A 19,948-nucleotide genomic window follows, 5' to 3' on the forward strand; every position below is an offset into this window, starting at 1 on the left:
TGAGAATCCCACAGAACCACAGAGAGTAAAGCTCAGAAATGATTGGCAAGTGAGGGATAAAGAGGTCAATTCCCTGGAGCTGAGTGTGGAGACATCCTGAGACTTGTAGGGAGAGTTGCCTGGAGAATGGTGCTTCACTGCATGAGAGATGGCAGGAGGGAAAGAGGAGCATGTGCAGGCATAGAAAAGATCAATTCCTTTACAGCCTTTGAGGAAGAGATGTCTCCAGGACATCAGAGCACAGAGAGGAATTTGGAAGGCAGATGAACACTAGCACCACATTCCAGCAATGCCTCAATACCAGTAGATGACTAAAATTCAGAATGGAGTCTCTAGTGTTCTGCTTCTGCACACATCAGGTTCTCCAGCCCAGGCAGTGTTTTGCTCCCTGTCCCACATATCTGTTGAGCTTCTACTCATCCTTCAAGTATCAGCTCCAGCTATCTTCTCTGAGACGTCTTCCTTGAATCCTCAGACAGACAGGTTGTCCCTTTCATGGTCAGACTACCTCTACTTATATACATTACCATTAGCACAGGGACTCCCTTGAAGTATCCTGGCATGACTAATACTACAAAGTTAGTAAATGTAACAGGCTCCTTGGATGGAGGAATTCAGTATGTATTTCTTCACTTCTTCTTCTTTGCAACCAGTGCCTTTGCTCCCTTGCGTATGTCCCAACCATATCAGTGTCTTAGGACTGCTACAAATTGGGTAGCTTCAAACAACAGAAACATACCCTCTTCTGTCTTAGAGATTAGAACTGAAGATTAAGTTGTCAGAAGACCACTGTCCCCTCTGAGTCTCCAGGCAGGAGCTCTGCCTGCCTCTTCCTAATGTCTGGAGGTAGCGTTGTTTGCACAGTTTTGGTCGGCCCGCTGTGGTTGTGTTACTCCAGTCTCTGCCTTGATCATCATACAGTATTCTAACTATGTCCCTGTCTTTTATGGGGTGCCTTTCTTACAATACTACCAGTCACATTGGATTATATCTGCGAAGACTCTATTTTGAAATGAGGGAACATTACAGATACTAGGGATTCAGCTTTAAGATATCTTTTGGGGGATACCCAATTCAATACAACACCCATTAAACATTATTTCCTCAAGGTATAAGGCCCATTTTATGTCTGTTTCTGTCCCAACACTTAGAATCAGGTACAGGTCAAGTGGCTCAGGGAATATTTTTAAGAATGGTTGACCATAAGGCCATGCTTTCTAAATCAATATGCTGCATATTTTGTGGATATGGGGGCCCACTGTGTACAGTGATCTGTGGTGGTATTGTGTTCCCCAAAATATTGTGTACCTTAATAAACTTATCTGGGGTCAGAGAACAGAAAAGCCACTAGTTAGGCAGTGATAGCACACACCTTTAATCCTAGCATTCCAGAGACAGAAATCCCTCTGGATCTCTGTGAGTTCAAGGCCACATTGGAAACAGCCAGGCATGGTGACTCATGCCTTTAATCCCAGAGAGTGGTGGTAGAAAGCAGAAAGATATATAAGGCGTGAGGACGAGAAACTAGAAGTATTTGGTTGGTTAAGCATTTTGGCTGGTTAAGCTTTCAGGCTTTCGAGCAGCACAGTTCAGCTGAGAGCCATTGGGATGAGGACACAGAAGCATCCAGTCTGAGGAAACAAGACCAGTTGAGAAGTTGGCGAGGTGAGATAGCTGTGGCTTGTTCTGTCTCTCTGATCTACCAGCATTGACCCCAATAACTGGCCTCGGGTTTGATTTTATTAATAAGAACTTTGAAGATTCATGCTACAGTGATCTCTGCTAGATACTTGTCTTACTCAGGGTTTCTATTGTTGTGATGAAGCACCATGACCAAAAAGCAAAAGTTGTGGAGGAAAGAGTTTATTTGGTTTACACTTCAGCATTGCTGTTCATCACTGAAGGAAGTCAGGACAGGAATTCAAACAGGGCAGGATCCTGGAGACAGGAGCTGATGCAGAGGCCATGGAGTGGTGCTGCTTACTGGCTTACTACCCATGACTTACTCAGCCTGCTTTTTTATAGAACCCAGAACTACCAGTCCAGGGATGGCCCCACCCACCATGGGCTATGTGCTCTCCCATTGATCACTGCTTGAGAAAATGCCTTATAGCTGGATCTTATGGAGGCATATCTTCAAATGAGGGTCCTCTCTCTCTCTCTCTCTCTGGTGACTCTAGCTTGTGTCAAGTTGACACACCAACCAATACAATGCTCCCTTGCCTTCTGAATCTTCTCATTTAATCAAGGCCATGGATGTTGTCTCTCTACCCAACAAATGAGGAAACCAAACAAGTCAAGTGGCTTATTCACATCTGCACAGCTAATGGGCCGTAGGACTGAGGTTTAAACTCCTGTTTGTGTCAATTCCTGGTTCAGCTCACTCCACTGAATTCTACACTTGCTCTTAGCCAAAAGGCCAAGAGTAATGCCATCCACTACCATTTGTTTTACTTATGTTTTGGTAAAGTCCATTTGTAAGGCCAGACTACCTCAGCTGCACTTAGCTAAGGCAGTCCTATAAAATGGGTTGAGTTTGGACATTGGCCAGCATGTTTGAGAATCAACAGCACCCTTTAATAGGTGTGGTAGTAAAGAGGGTTCGTACAGGTATTGTGAAATGGAAGTAGACTAAAGGAAGGTTTGGAGGAGAACTTGACATTTATGGGGAGAGAAGTAATATACCCTTTCACTCACCTTCCCTGTCCAGCAAACAGGCTCCTTTCAGTGCTGAACCTTTAAAAAATGCTGATTCACATATTTCTATAGGACTGGATAGTCTAATGCCCTGAGAATGGGAGAGACACCCTTCTATTGAAGGCTTTTCCCTATAACGTAGAAAACAGAGGACAATGGTGGAGAGAGGAAAGTCTTACTAGAGGATGGGCTCCAGTGCTTATGTGGTCAGTGGCAGATGCTTTCAGTTACAGAAGTCATCATTCTGGCCATAGTTTGATCCTCTCTAGAATGAGAAGTTTGAGCTGTAAGTTCTCTGAAGTCATTAGTCTTGGTTTCTTGCTTCTATAGAATCTGTTTCTGTTTTATAACTCTATTTTAAGGAATTGTTTCATTGCCAAGAAAAGGAGAAAAAAGAACCTTCGGGATATAATTTCTCTATGCCAAGGAAAAGATTTCCCCCACTTTTTGCATGCAAAGCTTCACCGTGCTTCTGGTCTATCTATCTTTCGCTCTGCTGGCTCTCGTGATTTTCTTGGTGGCACAAGTGCTCTCTGCCATGCCCTTTTTTTTCCTTGATGCCCAAAAGAAGTATATGCAGCTCTGATGCTAGTAAATTGCTTATATGCCCTTGTTCTGACCCCTTTGAACTGAGAGGCAGAAGAGAATTGGAGGCATAGATGCACGTTGTTTAGCTTGGGGGCAATTTTGCATCCCCTCTGCCAAGTATAAGCAGAGTGATTTCACTTCCTACTCAGCTTTCAGCTTCTTGAAAATGTGCAGGCCCCAAGTGAACATTTTCTGGCAGACTCTTTCTTCCTTGGATAGACACTGAGAGTCTCAAGAGGGAAAATATGCCTCATGGTTTGTGCAGATGAGATTTGCCTCCACCTGGGGAGAATAAGTGTCTGAGGAACAGAGAATTTCAAACGTTTAATCTTTAAAGGTCACAGCAGCAGAGATGGGTTGGCTTGAGAAGGAGAATGTTTCTCTTGCTGAGAGTCCGTGTTCCAGATGTCTCCTGAGCTGGCAAAAACCTCAAAGTCTTTCACTGGTGACTTGAAATTTTGAGCTTAATCTGTACATCTTTCTATCTCTCTGTCCTTGTATGCGTCCTCTTTGTTTCTTGCTCTTTAAGGAATCAGGGATCAAGATTTTGGCTTTTCTGTTCTAGCACCCCTTGCCCTACCTAAACCATGGTTGGTGCCGTCACATATATTGTGAGCAGCATACAGAGACTGGTTGGTGATGGAATTAACATACATACCAGATAACAAGCAGTGTGTAGGGAACACTGAAAGCAAAATGAGAACCATGTGGACTTCATACCAGGCTTCAATTAAGTGAATGGCCTGTACCATAACTTTCCTTCTCTAAATCTTTAAGATAGGAATAACAGGAGCCTAGAGAGATGGCTCCGGGAATAAGGCTTGCTGTACAAAGATGATCCCTAGGACCCACATAAAAGCTAGAGAGGTGTGGTAGAAGCCTGTAACTTCAGCACTCATCACTCAGGAGGCAGAGACAGAGGATCCCCGAGCAAGCTGGCTAGCTAGACTACCTGCAATCAGTAAACTCTAGACGTGGGGAGAGACTCTGCCTCAATGAAGTAAAGAATGTCTGAGGAACATATCCAATAGCAACTTAGGGCCCCCACATGCACATGCACACTGTGCACTCTACACACACAAACATACACATGCACCCACACATATGTGAACATGCATACACACATTCATACATACTATACACATATACATGAAAAAGAAAGACAGGGTGAACAGCAATACTTTCCCAAGATTACCTTAAAGATTGAACACCAAGACCTTGGGCAGAGTAAGAGAGTCACAAACTTTGTCCTCTTTTAGCCTCCTCTCCCTTTGTACATATATTTTCAATAATACTAAAATGCAACATTTCCTTTTTCCATTTTACAGATAAGGAACTCAGTTTGTATAGTTTTCTACTGTATCTCAAGTATTAAGTGGTGATTCTAGCATGTAATAAGCTTTCAACAAAGAGTTTAATGGTCAACGAATGAATGAGTAGTGTACCTTAAATGAGTTAAAAAAAAAAAAACCTTGCACAATGTTTTAAGCTAGTGTCTTAGCTAACTTAGGACATAAGGCAGAGAGACTATCACAGAAAAATTTCATGCATGGAGATCAGAAGAAAACCCAGAAAGGGAAATAGAAAGCATAATATAATTCATCTTTTTTTATGATTGAGAACATTGTGTTTTATAATTCCAAAGGCATGTTTTAAATATACAAAATCTGAACATGATTTTTAAAGCAGACAATAAAACTCTAAGATAAAAAGTAAAGATCTTAGTAAGGTCTCAGCTGTCTTGAATAAATCAGACTGCTCCCATCGGTCAGGAGAGGTGGTGGGCGATGGCATACATACAGTAGTATTGCCTGGCCATCAGGGAAAGAGGAGGTGCTACTTGACCCCAAACTAACTGCCCTATAGAGATTCAACCTTGTTATTACTCTGTGACCTTTTGAAATGAAAATGGCATAAAGAATTCATAAGGAGAAAAATGAAAAAGCCTACTGATAATATCTGCTATCTCCTGAATAAGACACACTACTTAGGCTGCACATACTGCATCTGGTTGACACCACAGTAGCCTTATATGGCTCTGCCTGAGAGTTGAAAACCATGGAGTTAGAGATTTGCTCAATGTCTCACAGTACCTTGGGGGTAGTAGAGCAGTAACTGAACCTAAATCTGGGTTAAGAGCCCAGGCATTTTTGACATTTCATTGCTGTACCACCACCTCTCCAGAATGAGTCCCTGAGACAGAGCAGAGCTTAGTGACTGGAGACTACTCCACAGCCCAGCAACGTGGCAGGATACATTAGCCAAGTGGGAGGCAGGGTCCCTTCTCTCCAGTTACCTAGTCTGTTTACCAACTGACAAAAGCTTCTCCCTAGGCATTTTATCTAGAATCATAGTACCCATGTCCATCCCTCTCACACCCATCCTACCAACAAAACAAAACAAAAACTATCTACCTCACCCTCAACTAATTATCTCTTTTCATTTATTTTTACTCTGTTTTGTATGACAATTAAAATATGGATGATAATAAAAAAGAAAGAGGGGGTTAATATCCTGTATTCTAATATATCTACTATCAATACTGTGTTAGTTTCTTTTCCTATAACTGTGAGAAAATACCCCAACAAAAACAGCTTACAGAAGCAAAGGTTAATCTCAGCCCACAGTTCAAGATCCAGTCCATTATGGCAGAGAAGCCAAGGCAGCAGGAACTTGAAGAAGGTAGTTATGTTACACACACAATGGGGAAGCACAGAGCAATGAATAGAGATGCATGCTACTCCTCAGCTCCCTTTATATATCCCAGGACTCTGGCCAGGGAGACCCCACAGTAGGCAAGTCTTCCCATTGTAATAAAGACAATCAAGATAATCCTGTGTAGGTATGCCCAAGAGACCCACATCTCAGGTGAGTCTAGATTCTGTCAAGTTAACAGTTATGACTAATCATAACAAGTACAAAAACAAAAAATGAAAACCAGGCCAGGTTGTGCACACCTGTAACACCTGTAATAGCAGCACTGAGGAGGCAAAAGCAGGGAGGATCTCTAGGTCGAGCCAACCTGGGATATGTAATGAGACTGTCTCAAAAAAAGAAAAAGAGAAGAAAGAATGATAGAAAGGAAGGAAGAAAGAAAGAAAAAGAAAGAAAGGATGTTACATGTTATATATATGTAGTCATTATTCCATCATAATGTACAAGCTTAAACTTCAAGAATTTTTAACTACTATTTACAAGCAGTCTTGTACCAAATAAATAAATTAGTTTGGGTGAGAAAAGAAAGCCTTCATAGTATGATTTAATATATATTTCCACGTACCGCACACGGAATGTGAATATATGTGAACTCTAGGGTGCTGCTGGGAAACCTACATAATCTTTCCTGCCAGGATCTCCCTTGGACCTTTCAAGGTGGTCACATTGTTCCTGGAGAAGTCAGAATAAGGTCCTTTGAGAATGAGGATACCAGCATCTCTCCCTCCTAGGAATAAGGGCACAGGGCCTCTCAATGAGGCAAGAGTCAATTCAGAGGGAGCTGGAAGTAGTGTGGAACTCCATGGTTGGGGCTCTGTACTTAAATGGCCTGTAGCTTTGAATCCTGGCTCTCCCATTACTCCTCTGTGTCCTTGGGCAGATTACCTAACACACATTTGGTTTTCTAAAAGGGCCTAAGGCTAGTACAGTATCTACCATTGGGATTGTTTAAGAGAGTAAAAGAGAAACACAGATGAGTGTGGAACAAGGCACGCATCCATTAATGTTCACTGCTGTTACTCCTACTGCTATTCTGGTTTTTCCAAACAGTAGCAGTGTAAGACAACCATTAAGGGACAAGGAAAGTAACTGGGACTTCTCACAGCAATTTGCTATATAGATCTATCTTATCCTCTCTCCTTTTGGCTCAGAGAAGTCTCCACCTCAACCCTCAAAGTTGATCACCAACTCCTTGGCCATTATGAGAGGACATAACTGAGCAGATGCTGCAGAAACATCTGGTAACCTCGGAGAGTGTCAAAAACACAGTGTCTCTACCATAAGGAGGGAGTGATTCAAGAAACCTCAGATAATGTTGTCAAATCTGTGACACTCTTAGAATTATTAGCTATGGTATGAATGCATGGAATGGTAGATAGTGGACTCTCCTGTATGGGTGAGTTCTCAGAAGTCTATGGAGGGACTCAACCTCCTGGGAAAATGATAGTAGGCTCTAGATCCTGTCAGCACTTCAGCAGCTTACTCCCTCAGGGCAAGGCATGTTTCAAAACAGTCTGGAAATCCAGACCTTAGGTGAAAGAAACATAGGGGCCACATATTTTCCAAGTGACTTGAAAAAAAAACTTCCATCACCTCTTTCTTGGTTTACTTGTCTGAGACAGGAGGATAGCTATAAGTTCTAAGCCATGTCTGACTACATAGTGAATTCCAAGTCAGCCTGGACTATAAACTGACACCCTGTATCAAAATTTAAAGACAAACAAACAAACAAAAAAAAACCACACAGACACGAAGACACACACACACACACACACACACACACACACACACACCCCAAAAAGCAAAACAATACAAAAACAAAACAAAACACTAATGTGTAAAGCAACCAGTTCTGTTGTGGAAGTCTACAATTTTTAGTTCTGTTTTTTGTCTATTTTCTCCAATTTTCCTGAATTTAAGGTGTGATTAAGAGACATCCTTAGAAAAATCAGAGTTCATAGTTGACAATGTACATTTCAGATGGGTTATCCCTCAGAAGAACTGTGCTTTTGACCCAAAAGTGAAGCCGAAGGCTATCATACAAGAGTCTTAGCATTGATGATACTGTATACTCTGGCCCTAGGATTTAGGAAGGGCAGACTTTTTTTGAGCTTCTGGTGGCTGGCATGAACAGAAGCTGACCAGAGAGTTAAGATGTTCTCTGTGAAAACAGCGGGAGCCCAAATGAGTCAATGATTGCCCTGAGTAGAAAGTTAGTGTCTCCAAGCCAATAGCAGATTATGAAGTCTAGTGTTTTAGGGTGAAGGCTGAATCACACTTCCTGGGAGGCCCGTGGATTGTGTTGGAAGGTTTCTGACACTATTTATTATGTTCTTATTGGTATTTATCACTGTGGTCAACTAAGCATGATTGCCAACTTGACTATTTTTCTCCTCTGTGCATTTTCTATAATTATTTCCCCTTATTCTTTCTGTATATTCAAAACAACACTTTGAAAATGTCAATCTGTCTAATTTTGCTAATGAAATACATGAGAGGGTGTATTGGGTATTGGGGTATTGGGCCCAGTTGGAGCAGCCAGACATGGTGTCAACATAGGTAGAAACAGTCACAAAAATAAAATGGGACAAAGGTTTTGAATTGAGCTCTTGATGTTCCTCCCCTCCTGACTTCTCAGGGCCATTCTCTTTTCAGGATTCACATTTATATATCTGCTCATTCAATAAGTCTTCATTGAGAGTCTCCCATGTTCCAGGTTAGATGCAAGGGTATAACAGTAAAGCAAACAGAAAGGGCCTGTTCTAATGGAGCTTTTGATATAGTGGCAAATAGACAATACTATAATAAATAGATAATTCTATGCTGTAATAAAGGGCATGACAAACTATAGGCAGAAAAACAGAACAGTGAACAGGACTTCTCTCTGGAGGGAGCTAGGAGCAACAAGTCCAGGAGGACATTCCTGAGGAAGTAATGTTTCCCCTGGAAACACATAGTGTGAGTTGACTTAACGAGGGACAGCTTCTCAAACTAATCTACCCTCTAACTGAAATTCAGAACTGAGGCAAGTTGTACTTTTCCATGTAGCCCCATTTTGTTTTCTTTCTTTTCAACACCAAGTCAAATGTTATTTGAGTAGCATGGTAGAATTCAGATCATCCACTGACCAACTCACATGAGTGGCCCACCCGAGCTCACACCACAGAGCCAGGATCTCACTGGATAAATTTGACTATCCCAAGGCTTTGGATTGCCATAAACATGTCTCACTTTTATTTTATTCAATACATAAAAAATTTTAATTTCTTCGAAGAAAAATCCTCAAAGAAATCAGTATGAAAGAATGAATGGCTCCAAACACAATGTTTTGGAAATGCTCACTGCAATTTGGGCAAGTGCCATAGCCTCAGGACACTTGAGACCAGAGCACCTCTTTGGTGATTAGAACCTGAGACCACATGATTTGCATTAAAGAGCACATGGATGGAGGCATCCTGGGATACTTGCTAGACAAACATCATCATAATTCAGTTTTTATACCCAATTTGAATTAATAAAATATTTGAAACACCTTTCCCTTCAGAAGAATGTGGATATCAGCTCTTATAATAACTATAATATGATGATGATGATGAGGATGATGATAACATTAATAGGAGTATAATATACTGAGTACTTACTACCATGTGTCAGGCATTGCTCCAAGAGCTTCACAAGGATTAATTCATGTAACACTCATAACAACCTTATGCAGTTGCATTAATATTCTCTTGAAGGAAGTTCTGCTTGGAGAGATTAAGAAATCTGCCCATGGCTGAACACAGTAAGAACAGCCCTCACATAGTAGACCATGGTTAGGACTGAGACCCAGGAAGATAGTGTACATCAAATGCTGGTTTTCACATGAGGAATTTATAACTCACAGAGCCTAATTGGCTTTTCTGAGATTATAGAGCTATCTCAAAGCCCTAATATAGTTTCCCTGAAACCAGTAATAATGATGGTTTTACTTATTGCTTATTGATAATTTCCTATATGTGTAGCATGTTGTCTTAAAATTTTCTCACAGGTGCTCAACATTTAGAATAATCTGGGAATTAAAAACTAAATGTCTTTCACCCACTAATTCAATCAGGATTTCAAGGTATACGATAATTTTTCTGTTTCCCTGGTGATGGAAACACAAAATGAGTGTGGAGAATTCCTCCCTAGATTCTTGTAGGCAAGAAAACTGAGAGTCTGGGGAAGGAGTGGAAATAGTAGAAAGATAACCAATGATTCCCAGGGTTTAGGGTTGGTGGGGAGGGTTGAACAGGTAGAGTGCAGACAGGTTTTAGGGCAGTGAGCAGATTTTGTACAATCCTATCAAGCTAGACACGTGACAGCATACATTTGTCCAAACCTATAGAACGTACAATGTTGAAAATGAACTCTGACATAAAAAACTATAGGCTACTAGTGATGATAGTGTGTCCACAGAGTAACACCACTGTACCCTTGTGGTAGAGGATATTGACAACAGGCAGGCTGTGTGTATGGGAGTATGGATAAGAGCTAGAGGGAAAACCTTTGTCCTTTCCTCTTAATTTTATGGTACACCTAGAACACTTTAAAAAAAAAAGTCTTTAAAAATGTAAAAAGGAGAGACTTGAAAAGTCAAACATCACAGGAAAAAAAGGCAAAATCATGAAAAAATGTGATCAATCATTACCAGAGAGGTTGAAAAGACACGCTCCAATTGCTTTAAAAATTCACAGAACCCAGGTCTCCTCAAAATAGTTTTGCAAAGTACATGGAGAATTCCAGGCAGTAATGTGAAACATAAGTCCCACTGATGCCACTGAACATGCTTCAGCTGGCGAAACCAAAGGAGCTTGACATGAGCTCAAGGCTCTGCGCAGCTCAACAGGAGAGCGCGCGCAGTGGAGATGGAGACGCGGTGGCTAAGCTGGCCCAGATGTGTACATGTTCTGCTCCATTAAAATAATTTGGATGAGAGGCAAAGTACATTTGGCACACAAAGAGGAAGTCGAGGGAGGGGTGGGACAGGACACTCATCCTCATTGCAGGCCTCCCTCCTCCTCATGCTTACCTCCCCTCCATTTGTCCTTGCTACAGATTCTGGAGCAAAGTCTCTACAATGAAAATATGACCATCAACCTTCCAGGCTCCCTAGAACCAAACCATTTTGCCATAAGTGTCAGTTTTTGAACTCTGTCTGGGAGTTAACAACACTCTTGAGGGACTTGGTGTGAAACTGACCAAGTATGCACAGTACTTAATGTGCAAGGCTTATGGGAAGCTGCAGAGGACAAGTAGACAACCCAGTTATCATCTCTGAAACAGGTCACATGAGGAAAGATGGGTGAAGGAAGTGATAATGTCTGGGAAGAAGAAAGACAAGATCCTAAGCTTTCTACATCTGAAGAGCTAGGATGGGATTCTCCATGAAATTAGTATGGCAGCTACAATATAAAAGACTGTGTCTCAGTGCAGGAAGACTTTAACATCTAGGTGTGTCCTAAAGTTAAGATGTGGTGGCAAACTTCCTAACAATGAATCTGAATGACTTTTTGGTAGGGCTGTTGAGGAGGGGATTCAACCATGATTGGCTGAACTCAATGTTTTACATTGCCTCTTTGAGTTTAGAGTCTTTTTTTTTTTTTAGAATATATTTATTTTTATTTTATGTGTATAGGTGTTGTGTCTGCATGTATGACTGATATCAACATGCAAGCAGTGCCCAGGGAGGGTACTCAGCCCAATGTGTTGTTATTCCTTCCCCAGAACTCATTCTGTGGACCTGTATGCAAACATATTGGAGAGTGTGTTAATCCTGTTGGTACCCACTTTTCATCGTCTGATTTTGTTCTTTTCTTGAGGTACTTGGGAAATGGGACTGCTACATTATAACACTTCATACCAACTTGAGTAGGTAATGTGTTTGAACCTGGAGGTGCCTTAATGAAGGCATCAGGTGTCCTGGAGCAAGAGTTACAGATAGTTGTGAGCCACCATGTGGCTGCTGGGGATCCCAGGTCTTGTGGGTTCAAGGAAAAGATTTTCTGAGTTTTTATGGGGGAGTTGTGGCAGGAGAGGAAGGGTGCAGTGCAGAGTAGGTTCTCCTTGTGTCTGTGTCAATAGACTGGATGTGTGAGTTGTTAGACATGGGGACCGGCTGACTTTCTGTTGCTGTCCACAGTGTCTCAGCCCACTGTGATTGCCATTCCTTCTCCAGAACCCGTTCAGTGGACCTACAGGCAGAAAGAAGTGTTGAAAAGTGCATCTACCCTGTTGGTGTTCATTCTTCATCCTATGATTTCTTTCCTTTTGGAGTTCTTGGGAACTGGAACTGCTGCTTTATAATGCTTTACACCGACGTTGTAGGTTAGGTGAGAGTGCTGTGATTTAACTTATTCATCTATGTGTCTGTCTTCAGTGTGGGATCAGAGTTTCCCAGTAGGATTAATGAGAGTGGGAAAGAGAGCTGGATTGAGTTCCAACTCTGGAAAGAACAAACAGGCTTTCAAGAAAAACTATTACGGGGCTCAATCATGCTATCGTGTTGTCTTTAATGTGTTTTTACCCTAAGAGTCTAATTTCCAGGTTTGTGCCATGTGTCTGGGCTTCTGAAATTACTAGCTTTGATTTGCCTTCAAAGAGCTCTCATTCTAGTTCAGGAGGGATAGATGGGAAATTTGGGGGGAGAGGAGCCTGTCACCCCAGAATGTAGTTGAAGTTTTTCTATGTCCACCCAACTCCTGCGTCCTTGCATTTTCTCAGTCGCTCAGACCCAAATAAACACACACAGGCTAATATTATTTAAAACTGCTTGGCCATTAGCTTAGGCCTATTACTAACTAGCTCTTATACTTAAACTCAGCCCATTTCTGTTAATATAGATGTTGCCACGTATTCCGTGGCTTTGCCTGTGTGCCTGTTATATGCTGCTCCCTGGACAGAAGGCTGGCATCTCCTCATTCAGCTTTTCCCACAGTTCTCTTCTCTGTTTGCCCTGCCTATACTTCCTGCCTGGGTACTGGCCAATCAGCATTTTAATTATACAGAGTGATATCCACGGCACCAGAATCTAGTTGAAACCCTTTGCCAGCAGAGAAATAAAAAGTGTAGCACAATTAACTATTGGCTAAGGCCTTTCTCCCTTCGCAGCTATAAACAATGTAATTTCTAAGACTCTTCACCAGATACTCTGTAGACAGAGAAAGGACATGTACTAAACTCCTCCTGCAACCCCAGTGGCTTCTGGTTTTACCTTATCAGATTATCATTCCATCCAAGGCATCTTCAGGGCCTTTTTATAATTTCATTTATCATGATAGAGAAAAGAAGAAACTGTTTCCTAGCAACCTTTTTAGATATAACTCAAGAGTTAACAAAAAATGGTAGATATGGCTAATGCTAAAACAATTGAGACTCCTTGAGGAAGCTCCCACCTACACTTGGGCATGTGTTACTTTTTGTGACTGTCTTGCAAAGAAGCCCACACCCAAGCTCTTTCTTACTTTCTTTCCTTGAGTACCTCTCTTTCTCCTAACCCTTACACTTAAGCCTACATTAAACTATCTTTAATAAAATATCCAGCTCTGCTTCATAAAAGAGTCCTAAAATTCTTTTCCGCATGGAAGCCACAAATCCAGGCTCAAGGTCCCTAAAGTATTAAAGGAACTCCTCTGTTGGTGGGGGGAGGGTGTGGAGCTGTGTCACTGTCCTTGCATCTCTGACACAGTGGGGGAATAAAAGTTAGTGGAATAAAAATAGAAAGAGGCTAGTCTGTGCTTGAAAAGGATGGATGATTAGGGAAGGAGAAGACATTTGAATTGGTGTTCAGGGATAGCTGAGATTGCCATGCACTCAGTGGGGAAACACTTCCCAGGATGAGGGTCAGCAGCAAGCACAAGGCTGGGCCATGCTATGCTGGGAAATGTCAACTAGTTTCTGTGTGCTCTGTAATGAACTGTGTCCGGGAAAGTGGTGAGTGATGACACTGCCAACCCTCACCTAGATACAGAGACTTGCCAGAGTGCTACCTGGAGTGATTTTTGAAAACATGGTCTGGAGTTTCATGGACTGTAATTAAACATGGCCAATTTTGCATGTTCCAGCTTGTGAGTTATCAGAAATCTTGCTACATATTACTTTCCCCTGACCACCTTAGGAATGTATTTCTAAAATGACCTATTTAAGGTCAGTCAGAATAAATCATAATCAGGAGAGTGTAAGTTAAGACAGGATGAAAATATGCATCAAGATGACTTGAAGTCATGTCTAGTTGACTAGATATCACCAATGGGTGGCCTAAGGGAATTTTAGCTGACCTGTACTGCTTGCATTTGGGAGCCACATGGAGTTCAATTGCATAAAGAACTCCTCAAATCACAATGAAGTGAGTTGGGAATTTTGCTTTATCTCCATTATGAGTGTAGCTGATTTGAAGTGTGAGCACAATGCTTTAAGTTTAAAATGGTTAAAATGCTTTTATTATAAAGTAATGCCTTATTGTGGGGAATAGAAACAAGGGTGGGTATATGGGTGTGGAATATGAGCATAGAAGAGTATAAGGGAAAACAATATCTCCTACCTAAGCAAGAAACTCAGAGTCACAATAGTACACTAGTTTTGTTGTTACAGGTTAAGCCCATTAAAATCAGTTTTAAAAAACATAACATTTCATCAGATCTACCACTTCCCTTATGCATGCCTCTATGAGAATACTTTTCTCACTCTTACCTCATTATTAAACTTGCTTAATGCTTTCAGACTAAAATGTTAAGGTTACAAGCAGTGGAAAGGTGTGTAATTCAGACAGTAATTTAATATTGACATAGGATCCAACTGAGATTCAAGTTCTGATATATCAATAAATACTACAAGGTCCTAGGTATCCATCCTTTCTCTAGATCACCAAGTCTACAATATAACACGAGGATGTACCCAATAAATATTGGTTGTTTGAATAAATGAATGAATGAATGGGTGTATGTGCAATTTTATTTATTCTTCCCCCAAAAGTCAGAGTCTCTCTTTGACAAATGCCCTATTTGGGCTAGACAAATGGGATGTAAACAACTCCATTTTATGCTATGTATACTCCCTGGGAAGCTGCACGAGCTGAGAGCCCGGTGGTCAACCTTCTTTCACTGGTAGATGTGACTTCTCTGTGGGAACCAACTTTTCCAGGTTCTCTTGTCTGCTTGTGATATTAGAGACAGAGAAGGGACTGCTGTTCTGCTCAGTTCTGCTCCTGAACTTTTGAAAGGACTCCAGAAAATCCAGCCTCTGCCCTAGCTTCGCAGAAGCCTCCGTCCCTGCTTCACACCAGAGACAGCACGCAGTGGAAGCGATTCCTCAATGGAGAAACACCAGAGGGAAGAAGGGTGCCACTGCTCCCTTGGGATGAGGCAAACCCTCTGCCACCACAGCAGAGCAGCTGGTCCAACTGGAAACCTCAGATAAGTCCAGTTCTGGCCAAAACTGGTTTGGCAGCTCTGGAGAAATGTTTCTGGCTGACTGACCCTCACAGCAGGTGCTGGTAGTTTTGCAAAAAGAGAAAAGGGAGGACAGAGGGTGGGGGTAGACTAAAGGAACTAAAGAGGGTGGCTAAATTCAAAACTCTCAACTTCGCCTCACTTGCAAGTTAACACTTGGGAATTCACGTAAAATTACTACCAGCCCACCAGCCTCAGTCCTTCCCTCACCCTCCCGTCCTTTGCAAAAATAGTTTTTGTTGCAATGCAGTTTGTTCTGCAGCGCAATTGTTGAAACTACTGAATTCGGCCGAAAGCGACTTTTAGCAGTGTTTCCCGCACCCTGCAATGCTACTGTTACTATTAAGGCGATTGAATCTCCGCTCTTTCCCCTCCTTACTGCAATCGCACTCCGGCTGTGATTGCTCGGGTCTGACTTCGCAAGTGGCGGTGCGCTTCCAAACCCCCTCATCCGCCCCTCGCCCGGCTCTCCCCACTCCCTCCTTTTCCGCGCCCAGGCGAGAGCAGCCGATTGGCAGAGCGGGGCTTTCAGGAACAATAACAGTGGGGGGAGTCGGGGCCCCGGGGAGCCTCCCCGCCCCCGGCCCGGCTGCGGCTCACGCCCCCCGCGGGGTCCCCACCTCCGCGCCGCCCCGCGGGCTGACCGGCGCCCGGGCCCGCCCCCGGCGCCCACCATGTACGCCTTTGTGCGGTTCCTGGAGGACAACGTCTGCTACGCGCTGCCCGTGTCGTGCGTGCGCGACTTCAGCCCCCGCTCGCGACTGGATTTTGACAACCAGAAGGTGTACGCAGTGTACCGGGGCCCGGAGGAGCTGGGCGCCGAGCCCGAGAGCCCCCCGCGTGCCCCCCGGGACTGGGGCACGCTGTTGCTCCACAAGGCCCAGATCCTGGCTCTGGCAGGTGAGCAAGTGGGCCGGGAGGGGCGTTGGGTCCGGGCGGACTGGGGCTGGTTCCGGAGAGGCTGAGCGGCCGGGGCCGGGGAGCCACAGCTTGCTCTTGCCTCCCCTTCCTGCCCCCTGGGCTTTCTTTTGGGTGCCAGGTGTCTCTAAGAGGCCAGACCAGTTAAAAAGACCCGAGGGTCCCCTTTGTCTTCCTTGCTTCTCTGACACTCATGCGCCCGGCTGTCAGCCTGCCTTCTCTGCCCTCTTCTTTCTGACTCTTTTGTATTCTCCCTGCCGCTTCACTTTCCCCTTCACTAGCTGCCTACCCTCACTGTCATTTCTCCGTCCCTCACCTTTACCTCTCTCTCACACAGCTGCTTTCCCCTCTGTTGCTTGCTATCTCAAGTTTCTCAAACTGTTCCTTCCTCTCTTCCTTTAAGGCCCTTGGTGTCTTCTTGGAGCAAGAAGGAATTTTAGGTCTTTAGGTGGGAGCCCTTTATCACAGAAGGAAATCTCTGACACCTCCTCCCATCTGGGCCCTCATTAGGACCAGGAGGTCCAACATCAGTGTACTGGCAAAGTGGCAGAGGGTCCTAAGGTAGCTTCACCTCCACACCCCTTTTTTAGCATCTCCCAGAACGCTCCCTGAGAGAGAGAGATGGGGGCAAACAGTTACTAGTTCAGGTTAGGGCCTGACCTCCTAACCCTGATCACACACGGGGGTCGGGGAGAGGGAAAGGAGACAGACTGACAGACAGGCAAGATGGTCTCTAGGTTGATGGATAACGATACAGAGACTTGGTTAGTTGACAGGACAAGCCAAGCTTTTCAGACTCCTGTACTGTGCCATGCAGAGGCATGGGTTCCTCTTCAAGCAAAGACAGTTGGCCTTCTTTCCCAGCCACTTGTAGAAGGCTTGGGCACACACCAAGCAGGGAAAAGGAGCTTATCGCTTCCATCTGGGGGGCAGAGGTAATAGCTGCTACTGGTAAGAGTGCTGCCTTTGAGTTGGCAGAGACAGAATCACCTTCCACCTGGGAGACAACCCCAGGGATTAGGAGCCCAATGAAGGCTGTCAGGATTTTGTGGTTTTGACACTTTCTCTACTTTTCCCAGGGTCCTGTGTTTCCTCCTTTAGCCTAAAGATGGACCTAGCATGAATCACAGTGACTTGCCCAGGATCCCAGACAAGCTGTCAGTGGACCTCAGCCTCGTGGCTGATTCCTTTCTAATACCTTTGAAAAGTAGGTTTGTGGAAATAAAGGAGCAAAAGACTTGGAATGGATCAACACTTCTTTTTAGACAGACTGAGTCCTTACCACCATGCTGACAGGCCCTGAGGGCACAAAGCTGTAGGTCCACTCACCACCAGACACCAAGGTCCAGGGGAAAAAAATGAGTAAGGGAGATAGGTTTTTAGAACGGAAGTCTTCAAAGCTGATTAGGTTTCGTTTGCTTGCTTGCCTTTAATTACCTAGGAAGGGATTAAGAATTTATTCAGCAAGAGGATAAGTCTAAGGAAATTATAACTAGATATAACCTTAGCTTCCCTTTTGCTAAAAGAAAAGAGAGCGTGCTTCTTGATGATCCTGTCACATATAGGTCTGGAAGAGCCCAGGAGAGTTGATGGAATGGGTGTCATGGTAAAGGCCTTTCCTTTTTTGGAGATTGTTGATCTGTCCACTCAAGCATCCATTAATCCATTCATTCAGCTAGTGTAGATACACATACAAGAACTAGAGAGAGGCCAGTTAGGCCAGATGGTAGTATCCACCAACTCTTCTTTTAAAGTCAACACACGTGGCAGTGGGTTGTATACATACATACGTACATACATACATACATACATACATGAATACATACATAAGAAACTCAGTAGAGTATGTGGTACCAGTTTAAACTGGTTAAAAAGTGCTTCTTCTCATCTCCAGCTTTTTTTCTCTGGAGAAGAAAAAAGGCGGGTGGGTGCATGGCAAGGAGGGGTGGGGACAATGGCAACTTGGGGTTGGCCAGACTCCATTTTGAATTCCAGGAAGCTGGTTAATTTTTAAATTGAAACTGTTGTTCTTGGTGCAGACCTGATTGGAAAGACCAGTGTGAACCTGGGAATTCATGTATCCTGGAAGGACTCTCCCTTGTGTGTTGAGTTTGGTGGCTATGAAGCTTGCTTGAAGTGACCTCCCCTGAAGAGCTCATCTGACCCTTGCTATTGTCTAAATGCAATCAGCCTCCTCTCGGGGGCTTAGGGACTCAAACAAAACTGGTTCCTGGGGGCTTTTATAGCCTTGCGATTCATGGGGGCAGAGTTGTACTCTGGCACCAAGTTTGAGGAGTTAGTTCCTCAAGAGGAAGGCAGAGGTGGCTTTGCATTTGTGGACTGCTCCTGGTTAATGAATTAGTTCTGACCTCAGTAGCGTGGTTTCAGAAGAAGCTTCAGAACCACTTACGGCTTTTGGTGATAAGTGTGTTAACTTTGCTATTTGTTTGCCCAAGCCAACCACTGTAGCTGTCTTGAAGTAAACCATTTTCGGAAACCCAGGAAATATCCAGCCAGCCTCTATGGTACTTTGTACTTTGCCACCCACAGTAGCTTATGCCATGATTTCAAACCGTAGTGCATGGCTTCCTTTGTACCAAACTGCAATTCCAGCTTTAGTAGAAAACAAAGCCTTCCCCTGCACTTTGGTGACAGTCTTGCCGTGTGCCTGCTCATTATTTGTCTAGCACCCATTGATAGATATCACCATAGTTCTTGTTTCCATTTTACAGATGAGAACAGAGGCTCAGAGAACTCCCTGAACCACATACAAATAGTTGGCAACGCTAAAAATGCGGTGCAGATCTTCTAGTGCCAGCCCCTGCTTGGCGATCCCCTTTGTAAGGTGGCTGATGAACCAATACCGCATGGCATGGGAGCAGAGAACGGAAAGGGAAAGTGTCAGTGGAGTGTGTAGTCCAAGGCAAGTTTTCCAGCCAGAGACAGAGTTAGTTTTGAGCATTCAACCCCACTATGCTCTCCTTCCTCTATTCCCCGACCAACCTCCTTTCTACAGGGATGGAAAACTTCCCCACACTCTCAGTTGTACTTGATGAAATCCTCTCACAGGGACAGGATAATGCAAGGATTGACTCCTCTGTGAGCTGCGGTCTCTTCTTGCATTTATTTGCCACCCAAGCTGTGAAATTGAGAACTTCCCCCTGCAAAGACCTCGCTATTGTCCAGTTGCAATCCAGCCTGCTTATGGGGTTTAGAGACTCAAAACTGGTTCCTGTAGGCTTTTGTAGACTTGCAATTCTGTCATTTTTCCTGAGTATCTATACTGTGTAATTATTGCCTGACTGCCCTAAATTCCCTCTGTGGTCAAGTGTGTCCTTACTGTTTCTTACAGGCCAGACCCAATGCAGTAATGCCTGGCTACACCTGTGCAGAGTCCAAGGTGCCATGCTCACGATGATGTCATGATCCATGGAAGACAGTCATTTTAGGCCCAGCCGCATGGGATTTCTGTGGAGGGGGCAGAGTGATGAAGACATAAACACTGTCCTCAGGGAGTATGTAGGAAGTGTTAAGCAGAGGAAGAAGCCAGGCCCCAGGGAGCG

General features: G+C 43.7%; 1 protein-coding gene across 16 annotated transcripts in view; it reads left to right on the plus strand.

Moving 5' to 3' along the window:
• LOC102924940 (AGBL carboxypeptidase 4) overlaps positions 1-19,948 on the plus strand; it is a 1,182,350-nt gene that overhangs the window by 922,416 nt on the left and 239,986 nt on the right. The window contains exon 1 of one of the 16 annotated variants that reach the window (XM_076564761.1): positions 15,231-16,367. The exons of 14 other annotated variants lie outside the window; for them this stretch is intronic. In XM_076564761.1, the coding sequence (XP_076420876.1) occupies positions 16,142-16,367 (226 nt within the window). In that variant the 5' untranslated portion in view covers positions 15,231-16,141. Of the gene's footprint in view, positions 1-15,230; positions 16,368-19,948 lie in introns of those variants that run through there. One more of the 16 variants, XM_006977772.4, reaches the window with a different exon arrangement.

The sequence above is a fragment of the Peromyscus maniculatus genome, chromosome 2 (genome assembly GCF_049852395.1).
Source record: "Peromyscus maniculatus bairdii isolate BWxNUB_F1_BW_parent chromosome 2, HU_Pman_BW_mat_3.1, whole genome shotgun sequence".
Taxonomy (NCBI): Eukaryota; Metazoa; Chordata; class Mammalia; order Rodentia; family Cricetidae; genus Peromyscus; species Peromyscus maniculatus.